Genomic DNA, 15,271 nt, shown 5'->3' with positions numbered 1-15,271 from the left:
GGCCAGCCTGGTCTACAGAGTTCCAGGACAGCCAGGAATAGGAAGAGAAACCCTGTCTCAAAGGAGGAGGAAGGAAGGATGGAGGGAAAGAAGGCAGGCAGGCAGGCAGGCAGAGGCACTTGTCAATTGAAGTTCCCTGCTTTCGGATGACTCTAGCTTGTTTCTAGTTGATATAAAACTAGCCAGGACAGCAGTGGGGGGGGGACTTAGAAGTCCAAGAATGGCCCCCCGTTTCTGTCAGAGTGTTCTGGGTACTCAGAAGCTCCCCAAAATCCAGCAGCTACAATGGACAGTGGAGTCACACACAATATTAAAGTGGCTGAGGACAGCTCAAGTGCCAGCCAGAGGCTCTAGAAGCTGGGAAGGGGACACTTTCTGGGGAACAGAGAAGCGCACCCATGGATAGGGCAAGGGATGAGGGGCAATCCACCCCTGAGCTACCTTCATCTTATGTACAAGGCCAGCAAGCTGGGGAGATCCAGGAGACGACCAAGGGCTGAGCTAGGACCACGTCAGTGGTATGGCAGGAGATGGCAGAGGGATGGGGGTGCAGAGTTTAAGAAGCCTGGGCATCAAATGCTAGGCCAGAGTGAAGTGGGCTGGGATTTTTGTCCTGTGGGTGCTGGAAGCCTTGGGAAAGCAGCAATGGTGTCATCTCTGGTATTAGAAGCCCAGGATGGAATGGGCAGTGGGTGGGGAATGCCATGGATGGGAAGGCCAGGGAGAAGGCTGGACTGAAGGTCTAGGAGGGACTAGATAGAGATCTGGGCGGGGGTCTTGCATAGGGCTCCCTCTAGGGCAGCCGGGGAGAGAGGGTGGGGTGGGCGCTGGTGCCGAGCAGGGCTGTCCTGAGACTAGACCAGTGACAGCATTTCCAGAAGTCCAGAAGCCACCGTGCAGGGGCCGAGGTGCAGACAGCTGGGTGGCAGATAAGGCTGCAGTCTGGAGGACCCAGGAACTATCCGGGAGGCAAGGCTGCTGGAACCACTGGGGGGAGTGTGGCTAAAGCAGGGTCACAATCAGGCAGCACAAGTAAGCGTGCGTGTGTGCACATGCAGGTTCAGATCTCAGCCAGCCAGTCATCTGGCCCAGCGCCCTGAAGATAGCATGGAGTAAGGAAAAATGCAGGTGCACAGGGCTCCTGCAGCACTGGCCGAGCATGCCCAGAGAGTCATCTGTGACTGTCTGCCAACAAAGTAAGCTATAGGCTTTTGCAAGACCATCCTGTGGGGACGGCTGCTGCTGTTTGTGCTGGCGGCAGCTGCCTCCCACAGGACTGCAGAGACGGGGAGAGTGCAGAGCTTTGTGTGGCGCTAGAGTCCCAATCCTTGGACAGCCTGGGCAGCGGGCTCTCAAGGCACCAGTAAGAACTGTGACAGTAACTAGGATGGGGCCCAGGGAGCCCGACTGATGCGGCAGCTAGAACACAGGAGCACTGGCTGGAAACAACCTGAAGGGAAGGGAAAGCCACCAGGTAGACACCACAGCTCCACCGTTAAAATGTGGAGATGGCCCTGCGGCGTCCACAGGGATGATAAATCTGTTACCACTAGAACCTGCAAGGGAGGTCAGAGGCCAACTTGAGGAAGTCGTTTATCTACCTCCACCACACGCATCCCAGGACTGAACTCACATCATCAGGGTTAGTGGCACCTTTACCTGCGGAGCTATCCCACCAGCCCCAAACACGGGCGCATCTCCCACACCTACCCACCCACCCTGTCTCCCTCCCTCTCCTGTTATGCCTCGTCCTTCTGGGTAATTCCACTTCTGATGATCTCTATGCAGTCTAGGAACCACAAATGAGAAGCTGCATGGTGTGCTTCTCAGCCAGGCTGATTTCATTCACACGAGCACCTTAGTGCATCCACTGTCCTTTACACAAGGCTTCGTTCTTTTTGACTGACAACTCCACTGTGTATATTTATGTTTTTCTCACCCACATCCGTCATTGGTCACCAAGGATAATTCCATGATCTGCAGTCACTGGCGAGGAGCTCCTCTGTGGAATGCCGACTGCTGGACTTGAGAGGCGGGTCAGACCTAGCTGGTGTGGAAGGCCTACCACCATTCTTGACAGCCTTCTGTACTGGCTTCCACAGAGGCCAGCTTGCATTCTCACCAGCAGTGCATCCAATGTCATACACATTCCGGCCGGCACGTGGCTGGGGTGAGGCTGTCTGAACCCAGGGCCTCCTACCCGAGCCACATCCTACCTGAGCCACATCCCAGCCCTCACTTGCCTGAAACCCTGTGGGCATTCATCTTTGCTGTCTGTCTGTCAAGCTTTGAGGGAGACTATTCATTTCATGAGCTCATTACCCATTAAGCTGCTTTGATTTAGTCTTAATTCTTTATATAGTCGGGATTATGTGGCAGTGTTGGAAATAGAACCCAGAACCTTCCTTACATATACTGGGCAAGTATCTGACCACCAAGCTACACCTCAGCTCAGAAGGTAACACCCTAAATTAGACAAAGGGTTGACATCTGCATAGCAAGTCTTCCAGAAAAAAAATATTCTGGGCCTCTGTAGCAATCAAGAAATAGGTCAGCACAGAATGAAGACAGGAAGCCTAGCTTCGGCAGCTGTCATTCTCCTGGTCACCACGGAAGCTGGTGGGGTGCTGGGCCACCATTCCATGCAGTAACTGTTAACTTCCATGAATAGCAAGGGGATGAGGACCAGCCAAACCCCTGGGACCAAGGCCTTCTGTCACACTATGGTGTGTAGGGGTCTGAGTACACACTGACAAGGGAGAGAGGCTGAGGACATGGAGGCTCAGGACAGCAGTGGGCATCACAACGGAAAATGCCACTGAGCTGATGCTGAGATGGCAGGCCTTCCTGAACAGGTGAGACAGCTGACATTGTGCCAAACTGAAAAGCCCACAGCTGGGTTTGGCCTGAGGGGAAGCTTTGGGAGGCCTTCATGAGACTGCAACACTGTGTCACGGTGCAAAGGTGAATTATCCCAGGCACTCATGTCCTAGCCGGTGCTGTTCAGAGGCGCTGCAGAACCCAGCTGGAGAAAGCGGACCTGGAGGGGGGCCTTCGCAGGTGCTGCCTGACCCAGACTATCTCCCTCGGCGTCCTGTCTACCATGATGAGCGGCCTCCATCACAGTCTGGCTTGCACGGACTAGAAAGCAGCCCTGTGAGACCAACCCAAGGAGCCAAACCCTGTAAAGCCATGGGCCCAGCCAGTCCGCTCTCCCTTCGGCTGCTTCTTTCAGGCACTGACTGCATCACCATATAGATGTGCCTGGAACGCCAAGTCTCACCTACAGTCACTAGACTGAGGGAGCCGACCTCACAGGGCAGGTTCAAAGTGCAGAGAACAGCCTTGGTTTTGGTTTTGTCATTCTGGAGGCAAGAGTCTCACATAGCTCAGAGTGGCTTCAGACTTGCTAAACAGCCAAGCAACAAATACCTTGCACTTGTGATCCTCCTGCCTCTACTCCCTGAATGCTGAGAGGAGTACGTGCCACAGCGCACAGCCGGCTTCGGCACTGCTGGGGGTGAGGAAAACACTCTATCAACTGACGTTCTTCATGACGTCTGGCTATATGCCTCAGGCAGCAACTGGAATGTTGGGATTCCAACTGACACCGAAGGCACCAACACATAAGCCCAGGTTACACGCTGGCCACTCAGTGAGGGCCAGGCCCCGTACAACCCTCGAGAATGAGGGGGTTGACAGGAGCCTGTGCCGCTGCCATGCCTGCAAGTGTACATGTGCCAGGAATAAACAAATGTGCCAGGAGGGCCAGGGACCAGCCTCCTCCTACAGTCCGAAGGTGTCCCTGCTCACAGAGACTTCAATCTGCCCCAGGAACGCCTCTGTAACGTGTCCCAAGAAAGTCATTCAAACATACACCAGGCAAGTGACAACAGCCTGGGACTACCTACAACCACAGAAGGCAGGAAGCAAGCTGAATGGTGGCTGTTTAGGGAACAGTTTAATCAACCGCCACACAACACGGCTGAGGCTGCACAGCAATCCCCATGCCACGGCCACGCGTGTGGAAGAGCACGGCCATGCCGAGCAGCTAGCTCAAAACTGCCTTTCCAAACGTGCACACCAAGAGCTAGAGTGTGCACTCACAAAGACAGACTAACAGCGAGGCCCACAATCCTCTCCCAGTGATGTATCCAGGGCGGACTATCCAGAGACAGAAAGGGTAGCCATGGAGGTCACTGAGGTGTTCTGGGGCTCCAGCGAGGCGGCAAGGAGCACAGGATGCCACGGGAAGAGTGGGCTGGAGGCAGACCCAGCCACTAGCAGCAGGGGCCTCCTGGTCGCATTTTCTTGGCAAAGAGCCTGGATGTGATAGTGAGGGATGCACGGGGGTAAAGGCACAGAGGCTGGAGAGAGCTTGGCATGTTCCCAAACTGTATGGTGGGGTGGGGGGAAGGGGCGAGGCTGGTGGGTGTCTGCAGACAGAGGGACCCAGTACCACATGGTGGGACATATCTGTACAGCGAGCCAGTGGGCCTGAGGTGGCTACAGGGAGGTACAGCCCAGCTCTCAGTCAACAGGAACACAGAGGGGCTCAGGGAGAGAATGAGGACCTGCAAGAAGGCTAGAGGGCTCATGGGAAGAGACAGCCTTCCATGTTCATGCAATAGGGAGATGGAGAGACATCAACTCCTTCTTGGGCTGACTAAGGACAAGAGGCTCTGGGGGGCTCTAGGAGGCACAGCAGCTCACCGGCCGCTGCCCCCGCCCCCACCGCCGCCCTGGCCCCCGGCGTCTGGCGCTCCTGACATCATGAGGAACAGCACAACTGGAATGATGTACATCCACTGCGGGCAACACAGGACAAAGAGACAGACAGAGAGGAAGGGAGGTAAGTGATGAGGCTGGCCTGGGGCAGGGGTCATGGAGGGCAGGGGCTGGGTCCCCTAGTCACTACAGGCAGGGCCAGGGCAGGGGCAGAGGGGACGGGCAGAGGGCAAGGCGGGCAGGGATCTGGGTCCTCACTTAGGCCTCCGTTGGCGCTGGCGCAGGCCCTGGGGCAGCAGGACGCAGGGCTGTGAGCAACACGGCCCCCCCCAGGATGAGGTGCCACTGAGGAGGGAGGGAGGCAGGTCAGCAGCCTGGCCATGGCAAGGGCTGAGGTTTGCCAGGCCTCAGTCCCTACAGCAGGGGCTTCTGAGGCCCCTCCGGGGCTGGCCTCAGCACCCTCCCACCTCTCCCTTGAGCGATGCTGGCCTTGCTGGGTCCTCACCTTGTTGGGGCTAGCACAAGCTTCCAGCCTCAAGGGATGGCAGCCTCAAGGAGTGCCACTGGCTTCGCACCCCAGCCCCATTTAGGAGCCTGGGTGTTAGGGACCTCAGGCCGGCAGGCCGCCCTCCCCAGCTCCTCCGCACCTCCACCTGCACCCCTGCACCTACTCCAGTGCAACCTGCCTCCAGGTCCTGGGCCTCCCATGGCTTCAACCATTCAAACTCCTTCAATTCTCTGGACACCGGGCTACCCCTTCCCTCCTGGCCCTCCTGCATGTGTGCCCACAGCTTTCCTGTCCACGCCCAGCTACATTACACACCGCTCTGCTCCCATCCTGGGATGCCTGTGCCTGCAGATTCCCCAGCCCGGCCCAGGCGGTTGGCTCCTAGAGCCACTCAGCCCCAGACAGCTCAGGTGGGGTCCACAGCCCTCAGCCTCCCACCAGAGGGACATACACAGGCTACCCGCATGGGGGGGTCAAGGAGCCACACTCACGTATTTGGCAAAGAACGACTTCTGCTCCTGAGGGTTCTTGGCCTTCTGGGCCTGCTCCATCTCCAGGCGCTCAATGAAGGCCGCAGTCTCAGGGCTAAACACAGGAGGGAAGGGACAAGGTGAGAGGCAGAGCCCCAGTAGCTGGGCACCTGGGGCAGCCAGTGGCCCGGCCTCCCTCCAGCTCTTACCCCGGGGCGGTGCCTGGAGGCCGCAGCTGCACAGTGGTGTTGAATAGCTCCAGGTCCTCGTCTTCCACCTCGGAGCCCCGGCAGCCACCAGGGTACACTACCACTGACAGGCCCACCACGTTGCCAGCCACATCCACATGCAAAGTCAGCTGGTCAGAGAGGTGTGACTCCACCAGGGAGCACTGTGGGAGATCGGGGAGTGGGGGGCGTCAGGGAGCCACTGGGCTCTGCTGCACTCCCCCACTGATGCACAAGCACACTCCAGAGCCTACACCCATCTGTAGGTCCCTTGGACCATCACCAACTACAGGAGTTGAAGCTGAACAGTTCCTCAGCACCCCCTGGGGAGAGTGAGGCGGGCAGGAGTGAGGACTATCTACGCCCTCATCAGTGACTTACCGCTGGAACAAAGGAAGACACGAAGCCACCAGCTTCTGAACCATCAAGTGCCCCAGGCCTCCTTGGCACCCGGACCCTGTAGAGGCCATTGACAGCAGCTACATCCTGCAGGTATGCAGAGCCCCGTGAACTGGAGTGCCAGCCACCACGCTGAGCAGGAGAAAGCTCCCCCAGCCTTGCCCCTCACACACCTCCCACAACCCCTAGCTGACAAAAGTCTGCCCACAGGGGCGTCTGGCAACCAAGGGAGGATAAAACAGCTGGGCTGCCCTAGCCCTGGCGGAAGAGCCACCTAAGGCATCAGCGCCACATCAGCAGCAGTGTGCATCCAAGCACTCCTCAGCCTCCACCCAGCCACCTGGTTCCCACCCCACACACACCTAAACACAGCGGCTACAAGTGGTTGTCTGTGGGGGCAGCTAGGACAGAGAATCCCATGTAGACCAGGCAGAGAGGCAGACAGCAGGCCTCTTGCTGCCTTTCTGCACACAGAAGGCACCCAGGCACGGGGCCACTCCAGCAAGGCAAGTTTCCCTGCCACCTCACACTGGGCAGAAGTAAAACTGCAACATGGCAGCTTCTGGAGGGAGCAAGGACAGAGCCCACCGCAGACAAGGCTGAGACTTGAAAGGAGCCTCCTGTCTACTGACAGCTGCCCTGGGCTTTCTCTTCCAAAGTCAGGAAGGTACCCATGAGCGGGGGTGGCTGAGCTAAGCGCCAAGCCCATTCAGTCGCAGGGGGCCTTACCCGGAGCCGGCCCCGCTCCTCCTCGCTGAGCTGCCGCTGTGTCGCCGACAAGGTGCCATCCTGCTGGTTCCAGTGCAATGAGCCACGCTTCTGGAAGTTGGCTCCATCACCTGTGGGGAACTGGGCTCAGTTACAATCGCCTACAGCATGACCTTCCCTAGCCCAGTGACAGGAGGCTTCTTCACCTATCTATTTGCTGCCCCGAAGGACAGCCTGGCCTGAGGCCCCGAAGGCCTGCACTGCCTTGACAAGATGACTCTGGAATGGCTAGAGAAACTCAGAGGGCCAACAGGGGCCTGAATGTCACAAGTGCCTGCCTGATTCAATTAAGGGGCTGTGGGCAAATCTGATAGCCCCTTTAGTCAGGCAGATGTTGCAGGGGCCTGGTGCTGCCTTCCCTGAGAGAGGGGGCCTGTGGTGCTGCCCAGACCTCTTTGCAGCAAAATGGGCCAATGCTTCCACCCACTGCCTACATGACTAGCAAGGCAGAACATAGGTCAGACATTAGAGAAGTCTACTCTGACATTCCTTCTCCAGCTGACTGGGTCTGGAGTTGCTCCTATAGGTCTGGGGGCAAGGAGATAATTATATACACATATACACACCCAGAGAGACCCTATATACACACACACGTGTGTGTGTGTGTGTGTGTGTGTGTGTGTGTATGTAGGCATATGTGTGCACACAGATCTGTACGTGTGATGTTAACTTGTATTCAGTTTCTGTAAAAGCAAACTATTGGAGCAAAGCAATAGTACAGATTATAGATGGAGATCCTGTCAAAACAGAAAGCTGGCCACATCGTTAAGAGTCAGGGCCTCTGAAGACTAGTTTTAATTGTCAAGTTGACACAATCTAGAATGACCGGGAAAGATCGGCACTGAGGAACTGTCTAGATCAAGTAGGGTTGTGGGTGTATCTGCGGGAGAATGTCTTGATCCCATTCACTGAGGTAGGAAGGCCCACCTATGGTGGGCTTGGGCTTGGGCTTGGGCCCTGCGCACAAGTGAGCACGTGTGCATTAGATTTCCCCGCTCTGGGCTACCAGCTGTTTGACGTCCCCGATCTGACTCCCTACTATGATGACCTGTAACCGGAATTATGAAAGGAAAGAAAACTTTAAAGGTGAAAACCACAAAAAGACCTTCAATATCTATACAAGCAAGCAAAAACTGGTCAGTTCTGCCAGGTTAGGTGGTTAAGGCAACTCAGCCAATCTTTGGGTATCTGTGTAGACAAGTTACAGAAGCCAAAAGACCAACGAGTCACATTGTAATAAGTAGATAGTCACAGCTGTACCTTTTTTGGATGGGTTCACTGAGTCAAGGTTACTGGGAACCTTCCAGGCACTAGAGTTGATGCAAATGGATGCCTGGGCCATCATACATGTACATTTATTATAAGCACATGTACACATGCAATCATACATGTATACATGTGTGCACACTCTGTGTGTATATACTTACATATATATATATACAGATATACATATATGTGTATAATTTCCATTAACAGAAATGCAAGCCAGGTCCTTAGACAAGCCCAACAAGCACTCAGAGTCAAGTACGGGGCATCGGAAACCACCTGCTCTTCAACTGTCATTTTCTCTGCTCTCTCCTGCCAGGGCGTGTGAAAAGCTCACCAATCTCGAATGAATGCTCCAGCAGCAATGCCACGGTCCCACAGCTCTCACCTTCTCGGCCATCAGCCCCAGCCTGCAGGAGAGAAAGGGCCCCAAGTTCAGGCCACTCAAGCTCTGGGCAGGGCAGAAGCCACTGACCCCAGGACAGAATGGCAGATTGAAGGACAAGCCTTGTCTTCATCCAATTACAGTTGCTTTCCCCAGGACTGCCCCTCATGAATATTCATGTAGCAGATTTCCATAACACACACACACACACAAAAAAAAAAAACCAAACATGCTTAGCTGATACTTCTCAAGGCCCAGGTCGTTGTTTTTTTGTTTTTTCAAAGCCTCACTGAATAGCTCAAATTCATGATCCACTGCCTCCCAGTGCTGATACAACAGGCAAGCACCAGCTTGCTCTACTCCTCAGGCCACTGTCAAGCTTTTCACTCACGAGTTCACAGGCACTGGCTTCCTTTGCACGCGTTAATACCCTGACCACTCATATTGTCAAGAATTCCACCTCTCTCCAGTACAGCCTAAATCCTACACTTTTTTCCATGTTCTGAAACAAGAGACTGACTAAGCCATTCCCAGGCTGGTCTAGACTCATCCCGCCTCAGCCTGCTGAGTGCTGGGATTACAGATAAACACCACCACCAGCAGCAGCTCAATTTTTTGCATGTGGTTTTTCTTTTTTTTTTTAAGTTTTGTGGATGGGTGTTTGCTGCATATGCCGTGAACTCGTGGTGGGCCCCAGGAACTGGAGTAACCGTAGCAAGATGCCAGGTGGGTGATAAGAATCTAACCCAGGCACTCCTGAAGAGCTCTTAACCCCCATTTCTCCAGTACCCTGTTTTTGGAAATTTTCTGAAGCAGGGCCTTGGGTAGCCCATGCCCAGGCCTATGTGTTTGTTCTCTTAAGTTCAAGCTTCTCCTAACCAGGCATCCTACAGCACTTTGGCTCTTTGGCTCCTGCAGGGCCTGGCTTCCTCGTGCATACTCAGGGACTCCATCCCAGGAGCCCCGGCCCTGCTTCTCTACCGTATCTTTATTATTTATTTATTGACTCAGGGCCTCATCATGCAGCCTTGGCTGGCCTGGAACTCCCTACGTTCTAGGCTGGTCTCCAACTCAGAAACCCACCTGTTACTGCCTTCCGAATACTGGTACTGAAAGCGCTCACCATCTTACCCACTGTTTTGTACTTTTGAGACAATCTGATGCAGCCCAAGCTGACCTCAAACTACTTGACCCTCCTGCTTCAGCCTCCCGAGCACTGAGATGAAAGGCGTGCACCACTACACCGAGCCTGGTTCTTAGTCAGCTGAGATGGCAAGCAAACCACATTCTCATGAATATTCACGATGCAGGCCCATCTAGCGCCTGCAGGAGGCCGCCCCGCCCCGCCCGCGAGCACTCACCCCGCGTGCCGCGGCCCCGGCCCGGCAGCCGCTGCCTCTGGCTCTGCTAGGAGCCGCGGCTGCCATCAACAAGAGCACTAGCAGCCGGGTCAGCCCGGCACCTGCAGCATCCATACCGAGACGCTGAGAAGAGCCGAGCGCCGTAAAGCACGCTGGGAGTCTCAGCGCACATCCCAAGGCTTATGCGCCTGCGCGCCTGCCGCGCCTGCGCACTAGCACTCATGAGCCTGCCGCTAGTTAGGGAGGCCATTTCTCCATCCGGGTCTCCGGAGCTCACCCTCCGGAGGACACGGCCTGAGGAGGTGACGTCCGTGACGTCATCGAACGCTGGGCGCTATTGTGATGTCATAGGTGCTAGGGCCGGCCCTTAGCATTCTGGCCTTGGTTCCACCCTGCGTTCCCACCCAGGGCCGGGGCGTGGCGATGAAGGGCGGGCGCGATCTTAAATCGGGCCCCCGCGGAACAGGTGAGAGCGGTTCTGATGGGATGGTAGGTGAGAGGAGGAGCTCTGCCCGAAGGGCTTGGCCCTGGTGAGGGAGCCAGGGAAGGCATGGGACCGGCAATGCGGAGGCCTCTGCCTCGCGTGCGCCCCCTGTCCGGGGACTCGTACCTGTCCTCCTGGGGTGGATGCCAGCCCTTCGCTCCTGCAGACCGCCCCCTGTTTCCAGCCTATGCCCCGTGCCGCCCTGGGCGCCTCCAGCGCCACCTCCTGAGCGGCGAGTTCGATCAGCTGCGAGACTTCCCCATCTTTGAAAGCAACTTCGTGCAGGTGTGGAGCCCCGACCTCCGCCCACTTGATGTCTGGAACCCCTGTTCTGCGAGCTGTGGCCGGGCCCTGTCGAGCTCCGTGTTCCACGTAACCTCTGAGCCCTCTCACCTCATATCGCCAATCCTTTGACTTGTTAGTGGCTTCACAGCCTTTGTCTCAGTTTCCTTGACTGCACACACATAGGGTTCTTTAGTCCTAAAATATCTGGCCCACAACTTACTTTTTTCTTTTTTCTTTTTAGTGGTACCACATGGGTGGTACCCAGAGCCTCACTCCTGCTAGGCAGGGGCTCTGCCCAGTAGCAGCAGCCCCGGCCCCGCACTGGGGGATTCTAGGCAGGTGCTATGGAATGAGCCACATTCGCAACCCCCTCCCTGCTCTTCAACTCCCCTAGTTCAGGATTACCAACACCCATCAGAACCCTGTTCAATTTTTTTCTCCATCTGTCTTGCCTTAACCTCTGGCCCCAGGTGACCCGGTTTGGAGAAGTCGCCAACAAGGTCACCATGGGGGTGGCAGCCTCTAGTCCAGCTCTGGAGCTGCCAGACCTGCTGTTGCTGGCCGGCCCTGACAAGGAGAGTGGACGCCTGCAGCTCCTCGGGTGACTGCCCCTCCTGGTCCCAGCCTCCTCCAACCTTTCTGCCCCCGGGGGACCAAGAGCACCACCAGGACTTTTCAGAGAGATGACAGGGCAGGTCACAGAGGTCAGAAGTCAAGCAAAGTGAGGGAGGACAGTCCTCAGTGACACCCAGGGTCACAGCGGTGACTGTTTTACACAATGCTTCCTGCTTTCCAGGTGCTCCTCTGTACTAGAGAGATAATGTAAGGCTCAGAGACCGGGCCCATGGCCCAGGGTCCCACAGAGGGTCAGGAGGTGGGACTAGAACCTGAGATTCCTCACAATCCAGATCTAACAGTACTCAAGTTCAAGTCCACTGTTACACTCTCTTCCCCTCATTGAAAAACTTGTGGAAATCAGTACCACCACGCACAAACCTCACACTCACAGAGCATTCCTTCTCCCTGCTTCATCTGCGAACAGGAGACACTTATACACTTGGAGTGCGTGTGGGTACTCAGGGATTCTGGGAGGATTTGAATCCTTTCCCATCCTGTCTCAGTCCATGAAAGACAGGAGGAAAAATTTTAAAGATGAAGACAAATGGTACATCCCAGCAACTTGGGGAGCTTGAACAAAAAATGGTTTCCCTTAGTGAGACCCTGTCTTAAGATGAAAAGCCAGAGGGGCTATGGTGGGATGGCGCACAGTAAGATGTTTGCAGGGAAAGCATGAGGATCAGTCTGAATTCCCAACAGCCATGTAGAAGACCAGGTACCGTGGTAATCCCAGTGCTGGGAGACACAAAGACAAAGACGAGCTCCGGGCCTTGGACCTTGCTGACAAGCAGTCTTCCCAATCACCTGGCCCCAGGTTAAGTGAGACACTGTCTCAAAAGCTGAGATTGAGAATGATAGATAACATTACCCATGATCACCACATGCAAGTCATTTTTAAAAAGGGCTTGAGATATGTGTATATATATATATATATATATATATATATTTAATATAATATAATTTAATATTAAATTTTATATATATATTATTTGCCTAGCATGCACAAGGAAGGAAGGAAAGAGTGGAAAGATTTCAGCTGGGCATGGTGGCTCACATTAATCACAGCACTTGAGAAGCAGAGGCAGGCAAGTCTCTTAGTTCAGGGACAGCCTGGTCTGCAAGTTTGTCGGCCAAGCTATATGTGACTGTCAAAAGAGAGAGAGAGAGGAAAGAATTTTCACCTAATTATCTTCTTACATAAGTGGAAAACTTTGCTCAGTTCTCTGCTGTGGTCTGATGCACTGTTTCCAACAACGGGCTTTGAATATTAAGTGCAAGCTTGGGGGTCCCTCTGACCCTGTCCTCCCCTGCCCGCAGCCAACAAAGTAGTTCAAAACCATGATCCCAGCACTTAGAAAGTGGAGGCAGGAGAATCAAATTCAGGACCAGGTTCAGTGACACAGCCAGTTCTAGGTCAGTCTGGGCTACTGAGACCTTGTCAACAAAACAAAACAAACGCTTTAGGTGATCAGCCCCACCCCTGCTCCGGGCTCCTCCCGGATCCAGGCTGAGCCAGCCTAGTTTGTAGCTGGGACGTTCTTGAACAAGTCCGCCATCCCAGAGCTTGAGCTCAAACCCTGCCTCCATTGCCGCCTCTTTTCCGTGCCTCGATCCCATTGTCTGGAACGTGCACTGAACTGGCAGTCCTTCCTGTTTGTGTTTCATGGAGCACCTGGCACAGCAGGAGCAGTGTGTAAATGTCAAGAGCTGTTACACTTAGAGGACATCCATTGTCCACTGAGGGACACGGGTTTTGTTCACTGACTGGACCAGAGTGCAGAGAGAGGAGGTTGAAGCAGTGGTCTGGTGGCTGGCCGCCACAGGCATCCCAGGGCACATGCAGAAGTGGAGTCCCGGAGGGGAGCACGACAGGAAAGAGGCCCTGGCTGAGCCACCCCATCTCCCATCAGGCTGTTCCCCTTGCAATTCGTGCAGCTGTTTGTGCACGATGAGAGCCGCCAGCAGCTCAAGGTCAAGTTCCGCACAGGCCGTGCCTTCTACCTGCAGCTGCTAGCACCGCCAGAGACCCTGGACCTCGAGTTCGGCCGCTGGGTGCGATTGCTCTACCGCCTGCGCTTCCACTCGCCCGCCTGTGCGGTACCCTTCACCCACGAGGACACGGCGCCTGAGGATGAGGAGGACGATGACGACTATGAGGAGGAGGCCAAGGAAGGGCAGTTTCGGCCTCCGGAGGTGAGGGCGGGACAGCGAGCCCTGGGATGTTGGGCCAGGAAATATGGAAAGGGACCAGGTAGGCCTGCTGGACCCTGGACGCCTGGGACTGAGGGAGAAAGGAAGGTTGGGGCCTGGACCTCTGAGTCTGAGGAAGCAGAACCAGACTTGTATCCCTGGACCTGAGGAGACCCATTCCTCCTGCTTCTTAGGGGTTCTAAGAAGGCTATAGTGTCTGCAGCAGAGGAGGAATGGTGTGGCATGGTATTCCTAAGAGAGAGCACATAGCCCTCCCCAGCCTCTACCTGACACACATGGGTTCTAGGGAGGGAAGCCTACTCATTGAAGAGATGGTCTCTGCCTGGCCACACATGCCCAGTTCCCAGAAAGGGGAAGAGGAAAGGACAGTTCTGGAACATGGGGCCTCTTCCCAAGACATCCACAGCCCCACCTACCCCAAACTCAGCCCTTCATGCTGGTCAGGCTCTCAGGTGCTCGCTCTCCTTCTTAGCTTCAAGGCACAGAGGCCAGACTGGACCCGCAGGTCTCAGAACTCTGGGGCCTCTGATTCACAAAAGATCCTTCCAGATCGCCAAAGGACAAGAGATCAAGACAGCTCAGCTCAGAGCCAGAGAGATGGATTTTTAAAGTTAATAAAGATCAGGCTCTTAAGAACCAACACCCGTCTGCAAGCATAGCAGAGTATCATTATTAGTGTCAGGGGCTGGCTGGCTCTCAGGGTGGGCCGATTATTGGTTGGGCTTTCCCAATCTTTATTCTCTCCTTATTCCTGCACCTCTTGTACCAGGGTAATTTTTGGATCACGGGTTTTGTCAGTGGGTTGACTACTAGTCCTTCCTGGCTAGGAGGTAGACACTTCAGTCTTCATGTCCTCCCCACTCCCGTTAGGAGAACAGCTAGAGTCACAGCTATGTCCTCCCAACAGGCTGCCCTGTTGCAGGCCTCCAGCTTGACAGAGAGATGTCCCCTTTTGGTTTCCCTTCCTGTTCCTAGCCCACTCACCTCCCACCTTCCATTCTCTGCACATCTGATCCCCACCCCTTTTTCCCTCCCCATTCCATCTCCTGTCCAGTAGTCTGGGCAGCTCCAGCCAGCAGCGGATCAGATGCTGGGACTTGCAGCCAAGCATGGGACTGAGCTCCAAGGGTCCTGTGGAAGTGTTGGGGGAAAGATGGAAGGACCTGGAGGGGACAGGAACCTCACAAGAAGACCAAGAGACAACTAACCCAGACCCATGGGGGCTCTCAGAGACTGAGACATCAGCTAAGGAGCACGCATGGTCTGGACCTGCACACATGTAGCTGATGGGCTGCTTGGTCTTCATATGGGGCACCTGGCGAGTGGAGGGGGACTGTTTCTAACATGGACTCTGTTGCCTGCTCCTGGATCACTTCCTCCTGGCAGGGCTGCCTTGCCTGACCTCAGGGAATGAAGATTATGCTCAGTCCTGATGTGATGTGCTGGGGAAGGTTGATACGGGGGAGCTCTCCTTTTCTGGGGGAAAAGGGAGAGGGGAAGAAGGAAGGGGGAAAGGAGGACTGGGAGGAGAGGAGGGAGGGGATACCCTTGAATGTAAAAT

At 55.1% G+C, this 15,271-nt stretch overlaps 2 protein-coding genes across 10 annotated transcripts; one reads left to right on the top strand and one right to left on the bottom strand.

The window, feature by feature from the left end:
* Positions 1-3,942: 3,942 nt before the first annotated feature.
* Positions 3,943-10,299, bottom strand: Emc10 (ER membrane protein complex subunit 10). Of its 2 annotated transcripts, XM_021633808.2 has the most exons (8): positions 10,113-10,299; positions 8,704-8,776; positions 7,062-7,171; positions 6,315-6,419; positions 5,916-6,097; positions 5,728-5,821; positions 4,987-5,073; positions 3,943-4,808 (listed from the first exon to the last, which is right to left on the bottom strand). In XM_021633808.2, the coding sequence occupies exons 1-7, from the start codon at positions 10,224-10,226 to the stop codon at positions 4,987-4,989; spliced, it is 765 nt and encodes a 254-aa protein (XP_021489483.1). In that variant the 5' UTR covers positions 10,227-10,299; the 3' UTR covers positions 3,943-4,808. The 2 variants fall into 2 exon arrangements, with proteins under 2 accessions (XP_021489483.1, XP_021489482.1); XM_021633807.2 differs by lacking the exon at positions 4,987-5,073 and having other exon boundaries at positions 10,113-10,298.
* Positions 10,300-10,351: 52 nt separating this feature from the next.
* Positions 10,352-15,011, top strand: Garin5a (golgi associated RAB2 interactor 5A). 8 transcript variants are annotated; one of them, XM_060379971.1, is made up of 5 exons: positions 10,354-10,578; positions 10,763-10,881; positions 11,352-11,482; positions 13,410-13,692; positions 14,183-14,903. In XM_060379971.1, the coding sequence occupies exons 1-5, from the start codon at positions 10,536-10,538 to the stop codon at positions 14,237-14,239; spliced, it is 633 nt and encodes a 210-aa protein (XP_060235954.1). In that variant the 5' UTR covers positions 10,354-10,535; the 3' UTR covers positions 14,240-14,903. The 8 variants fall into 8 exon arrangements, with proteins under 8 accessions (XP_060235938.1, XP_060235936.1, XP_021489509.1 ...); XM_060379955.1 differs by having other exon boundaries at positions 10,352-10,578; positions 13,410-14,903; XM_060379953.1 differs by having other exon boundaries at positions 10,353-10,881; positions 14,768-15,011.
* Positions 15,012-15,271: the final 260 nt, after the last annotated feature.

Source organism: Meriones unguiculatus, chromosome 1 (assembly GCF_030254825.1).
Source record: "Meriones unguiculatus strain TT.TT164.6M chromosome 1, Bangor_MerUng_6.1, whole genome shotgun sequence".
NCBI lineage: Eukaryota > Metazoa > Chordata > Mammalia > Rodentia > Muridae > Meriones > Meriones unguiculatus.
Note: the sequence above shows the minus strand (reverse complement) of the source record. Positions and strands in the feature narration are given on the sequence as shown.

What these genes read in the sequence shown, in the direction of transcription:
- Emc10 (XM_021633807.2), bottom strand. Translation starts at nt 10,226, where the DNA reads ATGGATGCTGCAGGTGCCGGGCTGACCCGGCTGCTAGTGCTCTTGTTG. An exon ending in GGAGCATTCATTCGAGATTG is followed by an intron (nt 7,172 to 8,703) that starts GTGAGCTTTTCA and finishes AGTTCCCCACAG; the next exon opens with GTGATGGAGCCAACTTCCAG. An exon ending in AGGAGCGGGGCCGGCTCCGG is followed by an intron (nt 6,420 to 7,061) that starts GTAAGGCCCCCT and finishes GCATACCTGCAG; the next exon opens with GATGTAGCTGCTGTCAATGG.
- Garin5a (XM_021633832.2), top strand. Translation starts at nt 10,663, where the DNA reads ATGGGACCGGCAATGCGGAGGCCTCTGCCTCGCGTGCGCCCCCTGTCC. An exon ending in TTGAAAGCAACTTCGTGCAG is followed by an intron (nt 10,882 to 11,351) that starts GTGTGGAGCCCC and finishes CTCTGGCCCCAG; the next exon opens with GTGACCCGGTTTGGAGAAGT. An exon ending in GGACGCCTGCAGCTCCTCGG is followed by an intron (nt 11,483 to 13,409) that starts GTGACTGCCCCT and finishes ATCTCCCATCAG; the next exon opens with GCTGTTCCCCTTGCAATTCG.